The 25,386-nt window shown below is 48.1% G+C and overlaps 1 protein-coding gene across 12 annotated transcripts in view; it reads left to right on the top strand.

The window, feature by feature from the left end:
* FHAD1 (forkhead associated phosphopeptide binding domain 1) overlaps positions 1-25,386 on the top strand; it is a 156,646-nt gene that overhangs the window by 64,671 nt on the left and 66,589 nt on the right. For all 12 annotated transcript variants that reach the window (XM_058444553.1, XM_058444550.1, XM_058444551.1 and 9 more), the window contains 8 exons: positions 648-771; positions 5,039-5,169; positions 8,658-8,747; positions 10,123-10,227; positions 17,052-17,159; positions 19,688-19,771; positions 20,894-21,046; positions 21,961-22,156. In XM_058444553.1, the coding sequence (XP_058300536.1) occupies positions 648-771; positions 5,039-5,169; positions 8,658-8,747; positions 10,123-10,227; positions 17,052-17,159; positions 19,688-19,771; positions 20,894-21,046; positions 21,961-22,156 (991 nt within the window). The remainder of the gene's footprint in view (positions 1-647; positions 772-5,038; positions 5,170-8,657; positions 8,748-10,122; positions 10,228-17,051; positions 17,160-19,687; positions 19,772-20,893; positions 21,047-21,960; positions 22,157-25,386) is intronic.

A 25,386-nucleotide genomic window follows, 5' to 3' on the forward strand; every position in this document is an offset into this window, starting at 1 on the left:
GCAGTCTGCCCGCCTCAGCCTCCCAAAGTGCTGGGATTACAGGCATGAGCCACTGCACCCGGCCTAAACCTCTTTTTCTTCCCAGTCTCGGGTATGTCTCTATCAGCAGCGTGAAAACAGACTAATGCGGGAGCATTCCCAGGAGCCTCCTGCAGAGAGGCCATGAGGCTCTGTTGAAGGAGTAGTGTCTGTGAGTGGGCTTTGTAAGCTCTAGAGTGCTCTATGAGATATAACCTATTGTTATCATTTGAGGGAATTAATTTTATAACCTGCTTCCCTCTCTTGAACTTTGCTCTGTATCCGGTCAGTACTGGGCAACCTGGAACCAACTAGTGGCCTTTTTATGGCTGAGAGTCCAAAGGTCATCAGAAGGCACATTAAGGAACCAGGTATCCCCAGTGGCAGCCAGGCCTGGGCCCCTTTATGGGCACAAAGATAAGGTTCATGTTCGGTGACATAGGAAGTGGTGGTCCTTGAAGGAACAGGCTCTCCCCTGTCCCTTCCACTGGTTAAAACTAAAAAGCTTGGTTTCCCCAACACCCCAGCCAAAAATCAATCTGAATCTTTCTGTCAAGCTTGTGAGAAGTACCTGTGTGTCTCCCAGATGTGGGCCAGCCCCCCTCTGACTGTGCCACCTCCTCCCACAGATCAGTGCCCTGCAAAAAGGCTACAGCCAGGTGCTATGCCAGACCCTGTCGGAGCGGAACTCAGAAATCACATCCCTGAAGAACGAGGGCGAGAACTTAAAGAGGGACAACGCTATCGCGTCAGGTGAGCCCTTGTTGGAGTCGGGCCTAGGAGCTGCCGCTCCCGTACCCAGTGTTCTTGGCCACAGCAGACATTACCAATCAACCACATACTTTTTGTTACTGAACTTGGCTGCGGCCTCAGAGTTCTTCCCAGCAGCCCTTTAGGCAGCTCCTGTCCATGAATCTGAGTTTGCCCTCAGAGGTTTATGTGCCATCCAGTTCCTAGCATAGGGCCTGGTTTGGAGTGAGCCCTTGATAAATATTTGAGCAAATGTTATCTCTTAGCTAAAAGGCCTGCTGAGCATGGACCTCACCAGGGAGCACACAGGACAAGCTGCGGTTCAGGCAGTCCCATGAGCCAGTTTGCTGTGAATGCAAACTAGAATGTGGCTAAAATGGGGTTGCCCATTTAAGGCACCCAGCCTCTTACCCATCTCACACTGGTGCTCTTGGGCTGGAGCGAAAGCATTTTGCTAATTGAGAGGTAGCTGGATACTCAAGAACTTGGGTGGGGAATGGGGCAGCCAACTCATGGCCCACCCTTGCCAGGCACAGCTGTTTCTTAGCCTGGATTCATTCATTCATTCATTCATTCAACACATTTATGGAGCACCTGCTAGATGCCAGGCACTGTTCTAGGCACTGGGGAGAGACAGCCCTGAGCAGTCAAGATCCCTCTGCTCACGGGGCTCACACCTGGGAGAGGATGACAGACAATAAGAAGTAAACAGATAAATGAACAAGCCCGTACCAGAGAGAGATCAGTGCTCCAGAGGAAATAAAGCTGGGCACCATGGTGGGGAAGTGCTTCAGCGGGTAAAGTGAAGGGGAATAGCTTAGTGCAAGCTTGTCCAGCCCATGACCTGCGGGCCACATATGGCTCAGGACAGCTTTGAAAGAGGCCTGACACAAATTTCTCAACTTTCCTAAAACATTATGAGATTTTTTTTTTTTTTTAGCTCATCAGCTATTATTAGCGTGAGTGTATTTTATGTGTGGCCCAAAACCATTCTTCTTCTTCCATTGTGGCTCAGGGAAGCCAAAAGATTGGACACCCCTGGCTTAGTGCCTGGGCAGGGATATCTCTGAGGAAGTGGGAGGGGCTGTTGGGAGGCCCCTGGGAACAGTATGCTGGGCAGAGAGCGTGGGTGCAAAGGCCCTGAGGCTGGACTGAGCCACAGTGTTGGATCAGCGGCCAGCGAGTGTGGCTGGGGTCAGGGAACAAGGGGCTGTGGGACCCGGTGGGGTCAGGGGGGAGGCAGGGCCATATTACAGGGGAGGGATTCGGGTTTTCTTCTAAGTGTGATGGGACACGTTAGGGTTTTTAAGGCAGAGAATGACATGTCTAGAGACCTGCAGATGATGGGGCCATGGACAGAGAAAGGGGGAAGAGAGAAAAGCAGGTGGTGGGGAGGGAATGAGTCCGGGTTGGGCATATTGCTCCTGAAGTCCCCCCTGCACAGCAGGAAACATGCCCGTGGCTGTGAAAGCGGAGCCTAGCATTGAGCCAGACACAATGGCTGTCTCTGCAGGACCCAGGCCGCCTGGCCATGGCTTTCCCTCTGCCTCACTCTGCAGTCCCCCTCCCCACTCCAGGCTTCTACCTCTGCTCTTCCCTAACATGGAATGTTCTTGGATACTTGTGAACCCTACGGGCAGGGCTGCTCTGGGCACCAGGCATCCCAGGGGGATCTCACTGGGCCCTGCCCTCCTCCCTAGCATCTGCCCATCACACCCCATCCACGCTGCAAGCCTGTCTCAGACACCACTTCTCTAATCAAGGAGTCAGATAGACCTGGGCTCAGGTATGGCCTGGGATGGGCTACACTCTCACAGCCCCAAGTGTGGTCCCTGGACCAGCAGCATCAGCATCACCTGGATCCTTGTGAGAAACTGGGAATTTCAGGCCCCACTCCTGACCTTCCGATCAGAATCATTTTTCACAAGCCTCCCAGCTGCTGCATGTGCACACTCAAGCTCTAGAAGCACTGGGCCGGGTTATGCTGCAGTGACAAACAGTCCCCCAAGTCTCAGTGGCTCACAATAGACAGATTCATCTCCTGCTTCCACCCTGGGCCCATCATGGGTCAGTAGGAGCTTTGGTCATTATGGCCACTCAGTGACCCAGGCTCACAGAAGCCATCACAACACATCACAAACCCCATCTTCCACGGCAAGAGAGGCAGATGGAGGAACAGGGTGCGGATTTCCTCACCTGCCTGAAACAACTCAAACAAACAAATGAAAAACAAACAGAAAAAAATGTCTGAAATAATGGTTTCCATCTATTGGCCCCAAGAAGCATGTGACAGTGATCTGGGAGGGAGTGGAAACAAACAAGATGAAATCTACCATTGCCCCCGGCTGGCTTGTGCTGGATAGAGTTTCCAGACCACAGCAGAGAGGGGAAGCCAGACAGAGCCCAGTGGTCAGCCCGACTTGAGGAGATGGAGGTGGAGAAGCCAGCACAGCTTGAGTTTGCTGGGTGGCATGCCAGGCGGGAGGGGGCTGCACAGAGAGCACCCCGGAGATCTCAGAGGGTCCCCTCAAGTCTTCAGCAGAGTCAGGTGTGATGAGCACGTGCATGTGGGCAGGGAAGGAACCACCCGGGAGGAGCAGAGGGAACCATCTCCAAGCCCACGAGGGCCTGAGAGTAGCTCACTTTCCCACCATCCAGAATGGGGCAACCTTGCACTACACAGGGCATCTGGTAGAGATTCGAGCCAAATTCATTCCAGAGAAAAGGTCACTCTGGTCCCACCTCACAAAGCATGCAGGCAAGCCCCAGAGAGAGCAGTCTGTTTCCAAGGAACTTAACTGTGCCCCCGGACAAAGCTCATTTTTACAATGAAATTCTGAATCATGTTGTTCTTTATTACACAATCAAGGATGTGTCATTGATTCTTGACTGATACCCACCAATAAAACTAGGATGAATGTTTTTCTAAGAAAAGGACCGTATGAGATAATCCAATACCACTGCATTATGCACCCTTCTCACTTTTTCTCAATGTGATAATACAATAATATATTGGCTATCTGCTGTCACATAAGTTATCCCCAAAAAGCAACAAATATGTTTATCTTACCCAGTTTCTGTGGTTCAGGAACTTGGGAGTGACTTAGTCTGGCTCAGGGTCTCTCATGAGGTTGCAGGAGCTACTGCTGTCATGTCATCTAAAGCCCGACTAGGGCTCGAGGATCCCCTTCTGGAATGACTTGCTCACATGGCTGTTGGCTGGAGGCCTCAGTTCCTCACCATGTGTGTCCTTCCCTAGGGCTGCTTGAGTGTCCTCACAACATGGCGGTTGGCTTTCCCCAGACTGAGTGATCCAAGGGAGAGCAAAGAAGAAACCACAACATCTTTGATGATTCACCCTGGGAAGTCACATTCGCCACTTCCACAGTGCCATATGAGTTACACATGTCAGCCCTTTTGAGGTGGGAGGGGGCTACACAAGGCCAGGTATTCTAACAGGCAGGGATCATGGGGGCCATTTTGCAAGCTGGCTGCCACACATAGTCGTGGGTGGCAGGGAATAAACACTATGTGTTAGCCACTCTACTATGTTCTTTATACAACTCTGTAGATACAATGAGAGGTTAAATAACTTGTTCAGACCACTAAGCTAGGCTGGGCATTGTGGCTCACATCTGTAATCCCAGCACTTTGGGAGACGGAGGCTGGTGGATTGCTTCAGCCTGGGAGTTTGAGACCCGCCTGGGCAACATGGTCAAAACTCCATGTCTACAAAAAATACAAAAATTAGCCAGGCATAGTGGCATGTACCTGTAGTCCCAGCTACTTGGAAGGCCAAGGCAGGAGGATCGCCTGAGTCCAAGAGGTCGAGGCTGCAGTGAACCATGATCGTGCCACTGCACTCCAGCCTGGGTGACAAGAAAAAAGACGACTGAGCTAGTAAGTGCTAGAGACGATTTCCAAACTCAGATGAGTGTGAATCAACACATCCCTTGCTGCCACAGGCCCATCTCGTGGCCCCTACTGGTCCCTCTCTCTGCTGAGCCTTTGTTCCCAGGCAGGGCCGATGCCCACAGCACCACCGACAGATGTTTCCTGTCTCCAGCAACACGCACTGACCTCTCCTTCTCACTGAGACCTTGAACAAACGATGTGCAGTGGATATTGGTCTCAACCCCATTCAAGCTCCTGGGATCCTTGGAGACACCTCCCTTCTCAGGGCCAGGCTTGTCACAAACTGGTTGACAGCGGCAGCGATGACAGTCATCCTCACTGCCTCTTTGACCTCTGTGAGTCTTCTTTTTTACAGGGATGGTGTCATCTTTGCAAAAAGACATGTTAGCAAAGGATGAGCAAGTTCAACAACTAAAGGAAGAGGTCAGTCACCTAAAAAGTCAGAACAAGGACAAGGACCACCAGCTGGAAGCCCTTGGCTCTAAAGTGAGTAAGGATGACTGTGTCACCTCGTAGCCGTCGGGTGAAAAACAACTAAAGTGAAGTCATGTGATATGCTTGTTTCATTCACCCTGGGCCCTTATTTTAAATTTCATTCTTTCCTCTCACACCATTGTGCTGGGAGCGGGGGGTGGGGGGCAAAACATAAAATGCCCACCTAGAAAAACTAAAACATCTGGCCACGTTCTTTGCAACTTTTCAAAGATCGGTGTGCATGTGCCCCAGAATAAGCAAGATGTAGCTTCGACTCCAGGAAACATTTTCTAATGCCCGTTATAAATGAGTTTGGTTAACTCCAGCAGCAAATGCACCTCTCAGCATGGATAGTTCCATGGCAAGGCTTAATATTAAAGCAGAATAGAATCACTGCATGCAAAAGAGGACACGGTGGGCTTCACCTCATCCCAGTCACCACTGGTTTGCACAGTCACTTTCGAAGCAGAATGTTTGCAGGCCCAAGTGCAGTTAGACAGACTTTCATTTCTTCCCTTAGACTTTAGTGTAGGTAAGAATATTCTATGTGGAGTGAACCTGGTAGGCAAGTCAAGGGCTGTTTAAAAGTAATTTGGAGGCCAGGCACGGTGGCTAATGCCTGTAATCCCAGCACTTTTGGGAGGCCGAGGCTGGTGGATCACACGAGATCAGGAGTTTGAGGCCAGCCTGGCCAACATGGTGAAAATCTGTCTCTGCTAAAAATAACAAAAATTAGCCGGGCACCTGTAATCCCAGCTACTCGGGAGGCTGAGGCAGGAGAATAGTTTGAATCTGGGAGGCAGAAATTGCAGTGAGCTGGGATCGCGCCATTGCACTCCAGCCTGGGCAACAAGAGTGAAACTCCGTCTCAAATAATAATAATAATAATAATAATAATTTGCAAATTTTACCTCAATGCTCTGACTTTAGAATCCTGAACCTATAGGATTTCTCAGTATTTGTGAGATGTGTCTGTTACGGTGAGTCAAGGTAAAACCTAACAGCTTTCATCTCAGGTGTGCCTGATGAGTTCGCCAAGTCTGCATGGGCACCCAGGCAGGGTGGATCTGGGGGTCCAAGGATGAAGCAGCAGAAGTGACCTCTGGTGCTGACTGCAGTGCCCCAACTGGAGCTGGGGAAAGGCAGGACAGGAGCCCTGGGGGCACACAGACCAGGGTCCGAGCCCAGAGTGGGCTTTTGTTATAACTGATGTGGCCTCCCCTTTGTCATCAGCGAAATGGGAATAACAAAATCAGTTTTGAGAAGTGAGAGGCCGGTTTTCATTGTGCGCTTCCACCTCTGCGCCTTGTTAGCCCGCCTCGCCAGGCCCTCTGCATCCGTCCCCCGAGCAGGGTCACCGCCTGGATTACATGTGTTGTCGCTGTTTCAGGTATGTGGGTATGTGGGTGTGGGTGTGAGGATGTATGTGGGTGTGTGGGAGGGTGAGTGTGTGAGGGTGAGGATGTGTATGGGTGTGTGGGAGGGCGTGGGAGAGTGTGGATGTGTGTGGGTATGTGGGGGGTGTGGGGGTGTGATGTATGAGTGTGGGTGTGTGAGGGTGTGTGTGGTGTGTATGGGTGTGTGAGCATAGGGGTGTATAGGTGTGAGCGTGGGGGGAGTATGTATGGGTGTGTGGGGTGTGTGTGGATGTGTGGGTGGGGGGGTGTGGGGGGGGGGGGGGTGGGGTATGGGTGTGTGTGGGTGTGTGGGGGTGTGTGTGAGGGTGCATGTGGGTGTGCGTGAGGGTATGTGTATGGGTGTGTGGGGATGTATGAGTGTGTGGGGGTGTGGGTGGGGGGGGTGGGGTGTGGGTGTGTATGGGTGTGTGGGGGTATGGATGTGTGGTGTGGGGGTATATGGGTGTGTGGGGGGTGTGGATGTGTGTAGGTGTGTGTGAGTGTGGTGTGGTGTGTGGGGGTGTATGGGTTTGTGGGGGTGTGGATGTGTGTAGGAGTGTGTGAGTGAGGGTGCGTTTGGGGTGCATGGGGCGTGGATGTGTGGGTGTGGAGGTGTGGTGGGGTGCGTGTGGGGTGCGTGGGTGTGTGGATGTGTGTCAGGGCTGTAGAGCTGATGTTAGGTGGGAGAAATATGGAGAAACAGCACCTCCGGGGCTCTTCTGCCCACGAAGTGCATTTGGGTTACTTGTGTCTCCACTTCCCTTCCTCGTTGACCTTGGAACAGGTCTGCCTTCTTCTCCAGGCCGCACCTGGCGTTCATCAGCACGTGGGCTCCTCCTGACCAAGGGTATTGCTCATGTGAACATCCGAATGACTGTCTTTATTTTTCAAATTACGTGTGCTGTGTTAATTTTAGAATAAAAAGTAGTTAAAACTGGAAAGCAAAATTGAAGAGAGAAGAGAAATGCCACCCCAAGAAATCTATGTCAGTACTTGAGTGCATATGCCTTCTGTTTTGTTTCTAAAATTACCTGGAAAAAAATATATCTGTAACATATAACAACAAATTTACACTATACACATTTTTTAAACTTTAAACAATCACTGTTTCCCCACATGGATAAGAGCTTTTCTCATGGGTCTTTAAAGCTCCATGATATTCTCTTGTTTGTGCACAATGGAATCAAACAGCCCCCGGCTTATCGGACACGGGTGTTTCCTTTTTTTTGAGACGGAGTCTCGCTCTGTCACCCAGGCTGGAGTGCAGTGGCGCGATCTCAGCTCACTGCAAGCTCCACTTTCCGGATTCACGCCATTCTCCTGCCTCAGCCTCCCAAGTAGCTGGGACTACAGGCGCCCACCACCACGCCCGGCTAATTTTTTTTGTATTTTTAGTAGAGACAGGGTTTCATCGTGTTAGCCAGGGTGGTCTCAATCTCCTGACCTCATGATCCGCCCACCTCGGCCTCCCAAAGTGCTGGGATTACAGGCGTGAGCCACCGCGCCCGGCCAGGTATTTCCTTTTTGTTCACTATGGCTAACAATACTCTCAAAAACATCCCTGAACCTACAGACTTGCTGATTTGCCCAGCCATTGTCCTTATACATTCCTAACGCAGAATTTCTGGGTCAAAAAGGAGGCCCATTATTTATGTTCTTAACGCTCGTTGCCAAATTGCCCTCCGGAACGGCTGTTCCATTTTCACCGCCGCTCCCAGGGCAGTGGTGTCTTGGAGGAGTAAATTGCGCGAAGCACTGAGAGCCGTCCAAGCTCGCTAGTGGCCCTCCAAGGACATCAGTGTTTATTCCTCAGCATAGACTCTCCAAAGCTGGATTTTCCTTATGGTTTAGATTGCTGGCTTTTGAAGATAAGAGTAGTGGCATTATTCCTCTGATTTCCTGAGTGGAGAACCGGGAATGGCTGCAGGATCCTGTGTGCCCGTCAGACACCATGGGATGCCTTTTGGGACCTCAGTGGGTGACTGGATGGTAACAGCAGGAAATGCTCTCAGGGACTCACATGGGGCCTTGGAGCCCCGCCTTCCCCCGACAACCCTACATGGCCAACGTTGGCCTCTTTCTCTGTTGCCCTTTTCTCCCCAGTGCTCGGTGCTAAAGGAAGAGTTAAAACAGGAAGATGCTCACAGGGAGCTCAGGGAAGCCCAGGAGAAAGAGTTAAAACTCTGCAAAACCGTGAGTTGAGCTTCCTCCTTCATAGGTACCACCAGAAAAAACAGAGTTTGACCTTCAGGTTCTTGGTGGGATCCTGGGCCATCACTAAGCACGAAGCTCTGGGGCTCTGTGCTTGTTTAACATAGTCTCATTGCTCTTTGATCTGCTGCTTCTGCAAGAAAGAGATGGGTGAAGGGGCCCCAGGATTCCCTGGGCAGTTGGCTCTAGCTCCCTCAAGGGTTTCCCCTGGGGCCAGGTTGGGGTTGAGACCGGGGACAGGGACAGGAGGCTGGCCAGCTGGCCACCACATGGTCCCCCGCCCCACCCCTGACCTGTGACTCCCAAACATGTATTCCACTGTCCCAAGTTTTATCCTAGCTGCAGGCACCATTGTTGACACTTCCTGAAGTATTTTTATTTAAACACAACTATTTAACACCCAGTTGTAAAAACAAAATAAGGCAGCGGCTCACACCTGTAATCCTAGCACTTTGGGAGGCCAAGGTGGGTGGATTGCCTGAGCTCAGAGGTTCTAGACCAGCCTGGGGAACACGGTGAAACCCCATCTCTACTAAAATACAAAAAAATTAGCTGGGCATGATGGCGGATGCCTGTAATCCCAGTTGCTTGCTTGGGAGGCTGAGGCAGGAGAATTGCTTGAACCCGGAAGGCAGAGGTTGCAGCGAGCCGAGATCGTGCCATTGCACTCCAGCCTGGGCAACAGAGCGAGACTCCGTCTCAAAAAAAAAAAAAAAAATGTTATTTGCCTTATGTAGAAGGTAACCATAAAAATAAATACAATGAAAATAGGACCATTAAAAGTCGAAGGAGGTGTATTTCTCACACCCTCCGAATCCACCCTGCACATCACCAGGTGTGCGTTTTCCACGCGTTGGGAAGCTCAGCTTCCCCAACTTGCTCTTCCCCACACCAGCGCCGTTCCTCCAGGCCAGGAACATTTTACTCTGTGCCTCAAACAAAAGAGAAAAAACATTTCATTGTTCCGTTCCTCCAGACCTTGCCTGTTGAGTCTTCCAAACAGTTGGCCCTTTAGATTGAACTCAAAAATACACCCCAAGAGCAGGGTTTCAAGTGAGTTGATGGATGTCCTGTAGTCCTTAATCCAGGAGCTGTACTGACTTCCAAAAGAAACTAATTTCCTTTATCCAGAACTTTTAATATATCAGTTGAAAAATAAAGTCTATTTTCCTGAGAGATGTAAAACCTTCCTCCAGGAGAAGGACTTAAACAAGCTGATATCAGACAAGGTTTCCACCTTAATGGATCTTAATGGATGGGATGCCAGGGGATGACGAGGGCTCAGACCTCTCGGCCGAGAAGGCAGTTCCTGCCCCCATCAGGGAGGTTCACTCCTCTGTTGTTGAAACTTTTTCAGCAAATCCAAGACATGGAGAAAGAAATGAAGAAGCTTAGGGCGGAGCTGAGGAAGAGTTGTACTGAACAAAGCGTGATCTCTAGGACTCTGAGAGAAAAAAGCAAGGTACGTAGTGGACAACAGGCACAGAGAGCGGTGTGGGCGGTAGCACCCCACTCATCATCCCTGTTAGTCCTTTAAGTGACCTATGCTGGTATTAACCCTTCTTACAGCTGAGAAAATTGAGGCTCACACAGGGAAAGGGACCAGGTTCACTCCATAAAGTAGTTGTGTCAGGACTTGAACCCAGATTGGTCTGACTCCAAGGCCCCTGTGAGTAACCCCACTACTCCTCACTGCCTTCCAAAACTGTTTCTTGCTTTTTGGTAATGAGACCCACCTCCGGCCTCCCAATCCCAGGTTTGAGTTTAGTGTTGCTTAATTATTTTAATGTCCCTTCCCGTCATGGGAAAAAAAATTGTATTGCATACTCCAGACCTGTGCTATCCATCACAGTAGCCACTAACCGCGCATGGCTATTTACATTTAAATTAAAGCCGGTAGCTCACGCCTGTAATCCCAGCACTTTGGGAGGCTGAGGCAGATGGATCACCTGAGGTCAGGAGTTCAAGACCAGCCTGGCCAATGTGGTGAAACCCCGTCTCTACTAAAAATACAAAAATTAGCCAGGTGTGGTGGCGGAGGCCTGTAATTCCAGCCCCTCAGGAGGCTGAGGCAGGAGAATCACTTGAATCGGGAGGTGGAGGCTGCAGCAAGCTGAGATCGCGCCACCGCACTCCAGCCTGGGTGACAGAGCAAGACTCCGTCTCAAAAAAAAAAAAGAAAAAAAATTAAATTAACTAAAAATGAATAAAACAAAACGTCGCTCCTCAGTTGCCAGCCATGTTCCAAGTGCATAGTAGCCACATGTAGCTAGTGGCTGCTGCACTGGACAGCACAGATATGGAAATTTCCATCAGCACAGCAAGTCCTATTGTTTTAAACTAATGGTGACCTCTTTTAGCAACATAACCAATTGAAGAGTTGTATAAAAGATGCTTATGGATCACACATATTTTAATTTTTTTAACTGAAAATAACTTCAAGAGTCCTGAACAGTGTGGACAGTATCTATTTCTTTCCATTTGAATCATCTACTTTATTTGATTAGAAGATGGTTGTCATTGAGAAAACTAAGAATTTTTTTTTAATAAAGACAGAGCTTCACTATGTTGCCCAGGCTGGTCCTGAACTCCTGGCCTCAAGCAGTCCTCCTGCCTCAGCCTCCCAAAGTGCTGGGCTTACAGGTGTGAGACACCATGCCCAACCACAACTGAGAATATTTTAAGAACAAATCTAAAAGGCAGAGGAATTCTGTGTGAAGGGAGGTTCTCAGGGATGATCTGAGAAATAAAAGCAAATAATCTATTTTTATCCAATTTTATTTAATATGAATGTGAGTATAGTCAGCAGAAGTCAAATCATTAAAACCTCACAAGCTGAAATGTATACTACACAAGGATCACATCTTATGGATAGTATTGAAGCCTGCAAAAGTTGGCCAGACATAAGTAGACTTGGCAGAAATAATTAACACAAAATTAAAATCAACAGTTAAAACGATACAGAGTAAAATTTATTTATCAATTAAAGCTTAGAAAAATCAAATATTCTTGTCCAGGTGCGGTAGCTCACGCCTATAATCCCAGCACTTTGGAGGCCGAGGCAGGAGGATTGCTTTAGACCAGGAGTTCAGGACCAGCCTGGCCAACACAGTGAGACCCTGTCTCTACAAAAAATTAAAATAATCACTTAAAAAAATCAAATATTCTTGAAAAAGTTTAGATTCGTAAAATATAATATGGGGAAAATGGACATGGTAGAAATGAGAACTACAAAATAAAACACAGACAGACAGACTTGTGATTGGTAAATATTTGATAGGGTCCAGAAAAACTTATGGATGAATCAAATCATAATTGTATAATTTGCCTACGAAAGAACTGATCCAGATCAAAATAATTTCAGGAGACTAAAGTGAAAATGGAAACATTTGGAAATCTGTTAAACAATTGGTTTAATGAACTTCGCTCTAGAAAATACCCTCTCAATGAAAATGAATTTGCTATGGTATATTTTTCTTTTAAATCGTTGTAGTCATGAACATGGAGTCAAAATGCTCTCTGGGCTATCAGTTTTTCTCTAAACAAGGCTTTGGCTGCATTCCACAAGTCTTAGTACATAGTATTTTCGTTATTATTCAGATCAAAATATTTTCCAAATCCCATTGTGATTTCTTCTTTCACCCATGGGTTACTATGAAGCTTATTTCCTAATTTCTAAATATATGAGAGTTTTCTGCTTACCTTTTTTGTTACTGATTTTTAGCTTAATTACACTGTGGTCGGAGAACATCTTCTGTGTAACTTCAATCTTTTGATATTAATTGAGACTTGTTTTATGGCCTGCATGTGGCCAACTGCAGTTACACATGCACACTTGAAAAGAATATGCATTCTGCAGTCATTGGGTTTAGTATTCTATATATGGACATTAAATTAAGCTTGCTGATAATGCTCAAAACTTAAATGCTCTTGTTGATTTTTTTTGTCTGTGTGTTTTGTCAGCCACTGAGAGAGGCATATTGTTTAAAGATCCTATCATGATCGTGGATTTGTCTGTTTCTTTTTTTAATATTGTCAATCTTTGCTTTATATATTTTGAGGCTGTGTTAGTAGATGCATATATATTTACCATTTCATTACTTCCTATCGAATCAAATCTTTGGCCGTCACAAGATGTTCCTCTTCATTGCTAGAGATGTTTTTCCCTTAAAGTCTTTGTCATTAAGGTAGCTCCATCAGCTACACTAGCTTTCTTTTGATTCGAGTTTTCATAGACTATCTTTTTCATACTTTTTATGTCAGTCTTTATTTTACAACGTGTATCTCATGTGAACAGCATATAGGTTTTTTTTGTTGTTTTTTTTTTTTCCCCCGAGATGGCATCTCACTCTGTCCCAGGCTGGAGTGCAATGGCGTGATCTCAGCTCATTGCAACCTCTGCCTCCCGGATTCAAGCAATTCTCCTGCCTCAGCCTCCCGAGTAGCTGGGACTACAGGCGCCTGCCACCATGCCCAGCTAATTTTTATATTTTTAATAGAGATGGGGTTTCACCACGTTGGGCAGGATGGTCTCAATCTCTTGACCTCGTGATCCACCTGCCTCGGCCTCCCAAAGTGCTGGGATTACAGGCGTGAGCCACCGCGCCTGACCAACACATAGGTTTTATACAGTTTGACCGTCTTTGTCTTTCAGTCCAAGTATATTTAATATAATTGCTGGTATATTGGGATTTAAATTTAGCTTCTTGCTCAGGGCCAGATGTACTATCTATGTTCCTTTTTCTCCCCATTCTTTCCTTCTTTTGAGCTGATGGGTTTGTTTTGTTGTTGTTTGTTTGTTTTTTGAGACAGAGTCTTGCTCTATTGCCAGGCTGGAGTGCAGTAGTGTGATATCAGCTCACTGCAACCTCTACCTCCTGGGTTCAAGCAATTGTCCTGCCTCAGCCTCCCGAATAGCTGGGAATCCCAGCTAAGCTTGTATTTTTAGTAGAGACAGTGTTTCACCATGTTGGCCAGGATGGTCTCCATCTCTTAACCTCGTGATCTGCCCACCTTGGCCCCGCAAAGTGCTGGGATTATAGGCGTGAGCCACCACGCCTGGCCGAGTTGACAGTTTTTTATCATTCGCTTTTCCCCTGTATTAGCTTGGAAATGTTCTCTCTTTTACTCTTCTTTTAGTAATCATAAGACAATAGCATGCATTCATGACTTATGAAAATCTAATATTTGTTGAGTTTTTAACTCTTTTACTATTTTAGTGGTTATTCTAAATTTTACAGTATGCATTTTCAACTTACCAAAATTCAATATTCATTAATAATTATGTCCTTCTTCTTAACACAATGACTTAGAGATTGACACTTTAACTTCACTTACCCCATCCAGACTTATATGCCATTGTTGTCATTTTCTAAACTTCTCTCTATATTTGAAACTCCAAAAGACATTATTAATATTTTTCTATAGTCAACATCCATATCTACACATTACTATTATGTGTTTTCTACATTTCTGATCATCCATCTAGATCATTTTTCTTCAGTATGAAGAACATCCTTTAGTGTTTTCCTTCAGCATGGCTCTGCTGGTGTCATATTCTCTCAGGAGTGTGTGTGTACATTTGTGTGTGCAAGCACGTGTGTGCATATGTGTGATTGTGCATGTGTGCATGCACGTGTGTGCCTGTGTGTGCATACATGTGTATGCATGTGTGCATGTGTATGTATGCATGTGTATGTGTCTGAAAATTTCTATATTTATCCTTCATTCATGAAACATATTTTGACTGGGTATTGAATTCTGCACTGACAATTATTTTCTTCCAGCACATTATAGATGACAGTAAGTCTATCATTCCATTGTCTTTCAGCTTCAATTGTTTCTATTTAGAAGTAAGCTATAACCTAACTATTGCACCATTGTATAATCTTTTTACATTCTGGATTTTTAAAATGTTTCTTTTCCTTTGATTTACAGCAGTTTTATTAGGATGTATCTAGGTGTGAATTCATTTTTATTTATCTTATTGGGGTTCGTATGGGCTTCTTGAATCTTTGCCTTGCTGTTTTTCATTAGTTTTGGAGCGTGGGCTGTGTACTACCTAGGCAGTGGGGAGCTACTGAGGGGACTAATATGTTTAAATTTGCGATTAATAATAATGGTGAAAATGAGCGCCACAATTTTGCATGGACTCAGCATTTTGCCAAACATTTCATCTCTTTTCACCCTCACAACAACTCTGACCTAGAAATTATTATGCCCATTTTATTTTTTTTTAATATATTGGAGCTTTTCAAGATGCCTGTTTTACAGAGGAGGGAGTCAAAGCATAGAGTCAAGTCACTACCCAAAGGCACACAGTCAGTAAGTAGCAAAGCCAAGATTGGGGGAAGCCAGGCCTGTCTGACTCCAGTTACTGTGGCACAGCCACTAGCCACATGTGGCCATTTAGGTGAAATTAAATATAATGTAAAATTCAGTCCCTCAGTCACATGAGCCACACTTCCAGTGCTCAATAGCCAGATGTGGCCAGTGTCCACCCTATTTGACAGTATGGAGTTAGAGCACTTCATCACTGCAGAAAGTTCTACCAGACAGTGCTGCCCCACCACTTGGTAACCCTCTCACAGGACCATGAAGGAAATAAATTAGAGGCAAGGAAGCGTCACGGCCAAAGGTGCTCAGGGCCTAGCCTGAGACCATGTGTATTAGTCCGTTTTCACACTGCTGTTAAAGACACCCCTGAAACTGGGAAGAAAAAGAGGTTTAATTGGACTTACATTTCCACACAGCTGGGGAGGCCTCAGAATCATGGCGGGAGGCGAAAGGCACTTCTTACATGGCAGTGGCAAGGGAAAAATAAGGAAGAAACAAAAGTGGAAACCCCTGATAAACCCATCAATTTCAAGAGACTTATTCACCATCAGGAGAACAGCATGGGAAAGTCTGGCCCCCGTGATTCAGTTACCTCCCCCTGGGTCCCTCCCACAACACTTGGGAATTCTGGGAGATACAATTCAAGTTAAGATTTGGGTGGAGACACAGCCAAACCCTATCACCATGCACAGGGGAGGAGCTCAATAAATAAATCTCTGACAGCTGGTGTCAAGGGCCTGCTGTGTGGCAGTGATATGAGGAACAGGACTGCCAGAGCTGGGGCTGGGGGTGGGGAGGCCATTCATTGAGAGGAGGAGCCAGAACAGAGCCCTGGACAGCCTCTGCTTTCGCAGCATTTGAAAAACGTCCGCCGAAACAGAAGCTGGGGTATGTTTACACCTGAGAGGATGTAAGTGAGGAAACTGAGGCCCAGCGAGCTTAGCCGGCCTTCCCAGGAAGCAGCTCGCTGGGGGCTGGCTGCACCCTGCCACTCAGAAAGTTTTACTGGTTGCTCTGGATGTTTTACATGAAATCTGTGTGACCCCTCTCTAGCCCCCTAATAAACCACTTGTGAGGTTGTTTCAGAACAAAATCCTCTCATCTAGGAGAGTTTGTCTCATTTCCTGGAAGTGCCTCAGCCCTGGCTCAGCAGATACCCAAAACGTTCATGGTTCAGATAGGAACTGAGCAGCTGCAGGGTCCTGTAATGGCCAGCAGAGGGCAGCACCGAATACGCCCAAGCTCATCTCGAGTTGCCCATTACTCGAGCAAGCGGGGGAAAATGGGCAAGTTTCCCCACTTTAAACGCCTTCTTTTGCAGGCTACAATTCTTTACTAGCCATTGCTTAGCGAGTCTCCCAGAGCGGTTTCCCTTGGTAAGTGTGCTAGAAGTGGTAGCAATAAACAGTTACGATAATAAACCCAGCAGTAACATTTACCAAGTGTCCACGATGGGCGGCGGTTCCTTATGGTGTTAGGATGACACTGCATAGTGGCTACTGTCATCCACCTGTTCTAGGTCACAACATCTAACACACTTATAGAGCCCTTACGAAGCGCTGTCACTATTCCAAGCTTTTTTAAATCCCCACAATAACTCTGTGAAGAGGGAACTAGTATCACCCCATTTGACAGATAAAGACACTGAATCACAGAGCAGTGAAATGACTTTGCTGAGGTCATACAGCTTGTTAGGGACCGGGCTGGGATTAGAGCCTGGGGTAGGACAAATACTGAGCCCAGGGTGCAGAGCCCAGCCCTTTCCCCCAACGGACAGTGCCCCCGGAGCCTGCCTCCACCCCGTGCACGCCTATGACCCCTGCCACATGGGCTGCAGCTGTGCCTACCTCTCTGGGACCCCCCCATGGCCATTAGACATCCTAGAGGAATTTCCCCAGAGTGCATTATGATCACATTAGCAGCAAGTACTCGCTTTCATCGTCATTTCAGGTTGAAGAGAAGCTTCAGGAGGATTCCAGAAGGAAATTGCTTCAGCTGCAAGAAATGGGGAACAGAGACAGCCTCATTAAAATCAATCTGGAGAGGGCAGTAGGTCAGGTAGGCGTGTTCCACAGCCCCCCTCATTGGCCCACGCTCCCCAGTGATTGCACCCAAGCAGTCGGTGAGGGTGAGAGAGGAGGACGCCCAAGGTAGAAAGACAGACGCGCGTTAATTCTCCCATTTATCTCATGAGCAGAGGCTGTCTGCAGCTCCCCACCCCCGTGGACATCCCTAAACAGGTTTCTGCTGCTGGGAGGCCTCCCACTCGAATAGTTGACGATGACCCGAGACCCGGACCAGGCAGCCAATCCCAGCGCGATGCCTGCCCCCAGTTAACCGAGCCCCTTGCCCCCAGTGGTGTTTCTAGCATTTTCTCCCTAATATTTTTAGGCCTGACATTTACCACAATCTTTCTTCCCCTCGGGCCCCAGCAGACATTATAGTCAGTGTCTATAAGGAAATGCCACTTTTCTTAATAAGGTAAAACCCCAGAGTGTCCAAAGTGCATGCTGGATGGAGAAGCTCCCGGCTGCGGGTGAGCCACTCCGACCTGGTCTAGAGGTGCCGTTTCTTTGATGCTGTGGCCTGAAATCGCCGGTGGCCCTTCCTGGCAAATGTGACACAGTCGTGGGGGCCGGAATGTGCAGATGAGAGTTTACCAAAAGCTAAGGGAAAGCAAACAGGAAACCAAGATGGGAGGGCATATGACCCTCAGGAATGTGGCCCCCCAGGGGCAGCCCACCCTAGATTCCTCCACAGGAGTCCCTCTCCTGGAAACCATGACTCCAGGGGATCCACAGAATGGTTTGCGCGCACACTGTGTGTGTGTGTGTGTGTGTGTGTGTGTGTGTGTATTTTTTTATTACTGGGAAGGAGGGTCCCCCATCCCCCATGTCTCCCACTGGGTTCTCAGGAGGGTCTGTGAACTACCAAGAAAGGTTAAAAGCCAGGATCTCTCAAACCACCCAGCTCAGCTCCTAAAGCCCTTCCATTTTCTACCATCCAAGCCTTACCAGGCAGTGTGACCAGGCCTTTGTCCCTGCACCCTAAAATTCAAATATTCACCACTGTCACCGCCAGCACCATTTCTCCTGTGGGGGCGCCAGCCCCTTATCAAGGGCAGAGAACCTGCCTGTCTGGGCCTCTCCCTGTGCCCATTGGCTACCCCCAATCTTCTCCCCAACACATACCTGATTTGAGGGTCTGACCTGTGCTCCTTGCCCAAGGGCCAAGGTTCTTGTTCCAGCTCTGGGCAGAGGTCATCCAGGAGGAGCCCTGGAGGTCCTGAGACTGCTCCAGGTCTAGACTCAAGAGAAGGGACAAGCCCTGTCTCTGCCTCCCAGCACCTTCCCGCTCCTGTATCTCCAAGGCCCTGCTCCCTGTCCAATAGTCTGTCCTTCCCCAGCCAAGTGACCCCAGGCCCAAGGTCACGTCTAAGATGACCTCTCCCTCCCAATGGCCCTGGGCAGCCATTCCTATGGGGAGCCCCTGATGGCAATAGGGGACCATCATTCACAGGGCCTCTTCTATACAGTCAATTCTTTGGGTGAGCTGGGACCCTCCGCTTGGCCGTGAAACCTGAGGATGGCTTTGAGAACCTCATGTCACCTGGTCTTCTCCTGGCAGGGTCACTGTGGAGATGTCCCTAAGACGTTTCCCATTAGAACTCCCCTGTGCAGTAAATACCTGTGTCTTGGGCCCCAGGTTGATGCAGTAGCCCTTTTGGTCCCTTCAAGGCTCTGCTTTGAAGCCTTTAATAACCACATTTTGCCAGTGAACCGGAGACTCACGCCAGGGGCTGCCATGTTGGTAAATTCTCAGAGAAAGTTGGGCTCCTTTTTACCTCTAACTACTAATGGAATTGGGACACCTTGGACTTGTCATTCTGTCAGCCCGGACTTAATGTAACTGCTATTTCATCAGCCTTAACCCGAAAACACTAGCACCCAGGAGGGGCTCAGTGAAAGCCACTAGAAGTAGAGGCCCTTGGCTTTGGGCGATGTTTCTGTGTACAGGCATCCAGCAAAGGTTAGTTGGGTGTCTGAGTGTCTCCTCTACACCAGGCACTGTAGTGGGCTCCAGGGATACCGAGATGAACACAGTGGGCATAGTCTTCAGGACGCTTATGGGCTCAGGCACGAAATGGAGAAAGGCAGAACACTCTCCTTTCCCCGGGCTTCCTTGCTGACTACACAATTTACTTGGACTGACAGCCTCAATATTTATTTCACAGTCTGGTGCCAACTTAGCAATTATGGAAGAGCGCTCCCGGCCCGACTTCCCATTGGATAATTGGCAGCAAGAGGCTCTTCTGAGGGTTTGAGACATGTGTGTGCACTGACCACAGGCATCGTTCGGGTTAGGCAGGCGTGCCTAAAAAGTAATTAAAGCCTGCTGTTCTCTTTTCTTCTGTGGGTCCCGCCACTCCCCGTGAGCGGTGAAGATTCTGCTAACGCGGAATGGTCATTCAGGCGTGCCAAACCCTGCTAAGTGTTGTTTCCCGCACCCTGCCATGGAAACGCTGCCCCCGCTTGCTTGCCGGCCCCCACTGCCCCCCCGACACTGTTGCCCCCTTTCTGCTGCAGCTGGAGCACTTCAGAAGTCAAGTCATCAAGGCCACCTACGGACGGGCGAAGCCGTTCCCGGACAAGCCCGTCACCGACCAACAGGTTAGTCTGCGGTTCTTGCCATGTGGCTCCTTCACTTTCCTCTTCTTCTTCTTCGGGGATCTGGATTCCAGACCCTGGGAGCATATGTTTCTGTTTTTGTTGGTGGCATATTTTTCACACTGTTGCTACACCATAAAGATTTGTTTTGATTTTATGGGATTTCCTGGCTTTTAAAGTAAAAGCCAGTTAAAACTCCCTTGAAATGTGTCTGTGAAAATCAAATTAAACCACTCGGGCTTACTTCTGGTCTCCAGACATGCATGTTTCTCCTCCATTAGCACTAGGAGAAAGGGAGCCGCCTCCCCACAGCCAGTGCATTCTGGCACGTTCCTTCAGAGAAGAAAAGTTGACAGTGGCAGTGAGGGTGGATGTCTGGCTGTAATGATTGCCTTGCTGTTCTTCCACTACACTTTCTAGCCCCCTGTGTCAAAGCACAGATGGGAAAATGTGCCGCGGGCTGCTCTCAGCGGGCGTGGGAGAACCTGACCTGCTGCTTATGAGCCCATAATATCAGGCTTAGTGTTCTGAATCCCTATACAACACGGAAGAATCTGGAACAAACTCAGGGCCACAAGACAGGCCTTTGGATCGTAAAAATAATCTCTGATCGGCCGGGAGTGGTGGATCACGCCTGTAATCCCAGCACTTTGGGAGGCCAAGGCGGGCGGATCACCCCAGATCAGGAGTTCGAAACCAGCCTGACCAACATGGTAAAACCCCATCTCTATTAAAAATACAAAATTAGCCGGGCGTGGTGGTGCATGCCTGTAATCTCAGCTACTTCAGAGGCTGAGGCAGGAGAATCGCTTGAACCCGGGAGGCAGAGGTTGCGGTGAGCTGAGATCAAACCATTGCACTCCAGCCTGGGCAACAAGAGTGAAACTCCATCCCAAAAAAAAAAAAAAAAAAGAAAATCTCTGATTCCGGGACTCATTCCCTGGTGACAGGACCGACGTCCCCCTTGACAGCTATCACCGAGACATATCAGGACCTCTGTCCTCCCGTGCTGAGACAGGAACTTAAGTTGCATCTCTCCCCTCTCCCATTCCCCTTCCCCCAGGGCCCCCCGCCCCTGTATATTACATCTTTTTTTTTTTTTTTCCTTTTTCTTTTTCTCACCAGTTAATAGAGAAAATTACCCAGGTCACTGAGGACAACATCAATTTTCAGCAGAAAAAGTGGACCCTCCAGAAAGAGACCCAGCTGAGCAACTCCAAGCAGGAGGAAACCACCGAGAACATCGAGAAGCTGAGGACGTCGCTGGACAGCTGCCAGGTGGCCCCTGCTTATGCTTTCCACAAATGGTCTCTTTGTCTAATTTTTGTGTGGCTTATTTGGGAAATTGCCCAGCTTTTTTGGAGCAAGTTGGGCAGAAATGCTTGGCTTTTCTATCCACTTTTTCCTCTTGTTGGAGAAACTTGTTGGAGAAGAAAAAACAAAGGGCCTCAAAAAATGCCTCCCAGGAGAACTTGGCATGTCCAAAAAAGATGCCTGAGCATCTTCAATTACTGACTTTGAGCGGCCCACATCCCCAGCCAAAAAGAAATTGTTTTCATAGCCCCCATGTTATTTCCAGAGAAACCAAAGAAACATTCCTGCTTTTTATTTGCATTTTCTTTTTTTGGCCCAGCCACAAAAGGCGGTTTCCACACCGTTGCCTTTGACTGTGGAGGAGCAGGGACAGGAGGACTTGGCCATGGCCCTGCGGCCCCCACCCTGGGACATGACTTATCAGAGCAGGCGGTGGCTTCTGCTTTCTCTGGAAATCAGCAGCTCCTGTTTGGGGAGTTTGTGCAAATGCTGGCTTGTCAGCACTCTTTCAAATCAGGAAACCACGCTTTCCGACCAGCTTGTGTGTTGATCTTGGCAGGAATTCTGACGAATGGAGAAAAGAAGTAGCCACATTTGCTTCTCATTGCAGCCAAACTGTTGATGGTACTTTGGCTTTGGGGTTTCATAGACCTAAAAGGGGGTTCGCTTTGACCATCAAAAGTCCAAATTAGAGTATTAAAAAAAAACCTGTCAAAACATAAAAATTTCAAAAAAGAAAAAAACTGAACCCTCCCAAGGCAGCCAATACATGGCGCTGCCTGCTTCATGGCAGTCGAGAACGCTGTTCCTCGAAGGTCACGTCAGGGGCTATTTCTGGCCACAGGGCCTGGGCTCCTCACGATCTCACCTCTTTGCAGGCTTGCATGAAAATGTCCTGTCACAGCCGTGACCTGAAGAAGGAAGTCGACCTTCTTCAGCACCTCCAGGTGAGCCCACCTGTCTCGGGGCTGCAGAAGGTGGTGCTGGACGTCCTGAGGCACGCGCTGTCCTGGCTGGAGGAGGTGGAGCAGCTCCTCCGGGACCTTGGGATCCCGCCCTCCAGCCCCAACAAAGGTTACTGGGACTTTTTTTCTCACATGGTTGCATGACTCTAAAATGTCGCGTTGAATCTCAGCATGATGGGACATCTGTTGAGGAAGTCTTCCTGGGTATCTGGCCAAGTCTATTCCCTTCTCCAGAACCCCCTCTTCTCTGCTTGAGGCGTAATTTTCCATTAAAAAAAAAAAATACACACATACAAGTGAGACACGATAACTGAAGAAAAATGAAACAAAACAGAGGCAAAAGGAAAATTAAATCGAAATTATGCAAAGTCTAATTACGCTGTTTAACTTCCAAGGCATTTTCCCATGGAAATAGCCACGTGATTCCAGGCAAGTCACTTACCCTGTCTATGCCTCAGTTTCCCTATCTGTAAAATGAGGTTAATAGGGAGTACCCACCCTTTAGGGCTGTTTTGATCATTAAAATGCATGAATATATGGAAAGTACTTGGAATAGTACCTGGCACACAATAGGCATTACTGAATGTTTATTGACTTTTAATTTGACAAAAAATAGTGTCACGTTACCCTCAATTTTCTTTGGTTTATTCCTAATGGTACATCATCTATGTCAGTAGACACAGACCTACATCATCGCTGTTACTGACAGCGGTTACTGATTCCATTGTGTAGGATATGCCATTGTTTGAGACAATCCCCTATCATGGGCACTTAGGTGATTTCCAGTTTTTCACACTCATAAATCATGCTGAGATGAACATTGTTGCACACACACCTGCTCATATTATCTTTATTCTCCTAGAGGTGGAGAGGTATGAACCACTTTCTTTCAACAAAGATTGATTGCATGCATGCTTACCAGATGCCACATGTTGTGCGGGGCAGAGACGTAACGGGGTCAGGAACAGGTAGAATCAGGTCATGGGTGTATGGTTCACTGTAAAATTCTTCCAGTATGTCCATAAATTTGAAATTTTTTATAATAAAATGCTGGGGAAAAAAACAGGCCCTCTAAGAGCTTATGGTCTCAGGGGGAAGGATGAGGTGGGCATTAATGGGAAAATCACTCAAACAAACATGAAAGTTGAGTGGTGACAATTGCTATGAAGTGCAGGGTTCGATCTGGTCAGGGAGAGCAGGGCATCTGCAGGATGCATAGGCGTTGTTTGCTAAAGAAGGGGAGAGAGCATTCTGAGCACAGGAGCAGCGTGGTGGCAGGGGGAGCATGAAGAGCACACGGGGCTAACAGAAATAGGCACAGGGTAGGGCAGGCTGGCCAGGGAGCTTCCCAGGGCCATGCATGTGGGGTCTTGCAGGGCCCTGGTAAGAAGCTTTATTCTAAGGGCAGTGAGAAGCCTGTGAAAGGCCTTAAGTAAGGATCTGGACAAGCTTGCATTCTGAGACAGTCATCTTGGTGGCAAGTGGACAACGTACTGGAGGGTGGGCAGCGTGGTGCCCCAGGAGCCACTTGGCAGGCTGCCGTAAGAGATGACAAGGCTGCCCTAGGGCAGGGTGGGGATGGAGAAAGAAGATTCAGGGACGAGTAAGAGGTAAATCAACAGGCCTCAGTGGTAGGACTGGAGATGGTTGGAAGGAAAGTGACAGAAGAGAGTCAACAAGACCTCGAGGTTTCTGGTGTGTGTAAAAGATGGATGTGATTTCTTCACTAAAACTCAGAGCAAGGAATACAGGATGAGGCCCAGGTTTGAGGGGGAAGAGGAGTGTGAGGTGCCTGTGAGACATCTGAGATGAGATGCCCAAGAGACAGCTGTCTCCCTGGGTGTCTTGTCTGGGGATAGGTAATAATGATGTATCCTCAGCACCCAGAGAGCATGTGCCACACAGCGGGGGCCTAATACATATCTGTGGGATGGAGGGATGGATGGATGGAAGTGCAGGTGGATAGATGGATGGACGGATGGAAGAAAGGATGGATGGAAGCGTGGGTGGGTGGGTGGATGGATGGATGGATGGATGGACAGACGGATGGAAGAAAGAATGGATGGAAGGGTGGGTGGGTGGGTTGATGGATGGATGGACAGACGGATGGAAGAAAGGATGGATGGAAGGGTGGGTGGGTGGATGGATGGATGGATGGACAGATGGATGGAAGAAAGAATGGATGGAAGGATGGGTGGGTGGATGGATGGATGGACGGACGGATGGAAGAAAGGATGGAAGGGTGGGTGTGTGGGTGGATGGATGGATGGACGGATGGATGGAAGGGTGGGTGGGCGGGTGGATGGATGGATGGATGCCACTGCACTGCAGCCTGTGTGATAGTAAGACCTTGTCTAAAAATAAATAAAAATGGAAAAAAGGATGGATGGAAGTGTGGGTGTGTGAGTGGATGCATGGATGGATGGATGGAAGAAAGGATGGATGGAAGCGTGGGTGGGTGGATGGATGGAAGTGTGGGTGGGTGGGTGGATGGATGGGAGGAAGGGTGGGTGGATAGAAGGGTGGGTGGGTCTGTGGGTGGATGACTAGATGGATAGAAGACGGGAAGGCAGGAGGGAAGGCAGGAAGGCAGGCAAGCAGGGAAGCAGGCAGGAAGGAAGGAAGATTAAAGCCATAGATGTGAATGGTATCAGTTAGGAAGATAATTTATTCTTCAGTCTTGAAGAACAGCCAGAGAACTTCGCTCCATGTTTTGCCTGATTTCATGTAAGCTCATGACCTACATGAAATTAATGAGAGAGAAAGGAAAGAGCACAGGGCCGCACCTTAAGGAACTCCAACATTGTGAAGCTTGTTGCTACTCCTTCTTGCCAAATCACCCTCCAGAGAGCCTGCGTCAATTTTATATTCTTTCCACAATGAATAAGAATAGAGGAGTGATTTTCAACCCTGGCGCTTCAACATCTGCAGCAGGATGCTTCCAAAGTATCCAGAAGGTGGGGTAACATTCTTAAAAAGCAAAAGCAAAACCAACATTAATTTTTATGTAGGAACCTTCCCCTCATCATGTAGCAGAGAGTGTTACTGTTCTTGCAATCAAGGCAGAGTCGTGAGCTTACTTGAAATGAGGTAAAACATGGAGCAGAGTTCTCATTCTTCAAGACCGGAACTAAAACAAAGACCATGATCTCCATCCTGGTAATAATAGAGCCAAGCTACGTGTGCACTGTCCCCTTCCCACTCCCAAGACCATTTTAGTCATCTAGACTAAGTCTATAAATCTAGTCATATATTACTGTTAAGAAATGTGGGTTGTTGCCAGGTGTAGTGGCTCATGCCTGTGATCCCAGCAACGTAGGAGGCTGAGGCAGGAGGATC

This window comes from Hylobates moloch, unplaced genomic scaffold (genome assembly GCF_009828535.3).
Source record: "Hylobates moloch isolate HMO894 unplaced genomic scaffold, HMol_V3 SCAFFOLD_9, whole genome shotgun sequence".
Taxonomy (NCBI): Eukaryota; Metazoa; Chordata; class Mammalia; order Primates; family Hylobatidae; genus Hylobates; species Hylobates moloch.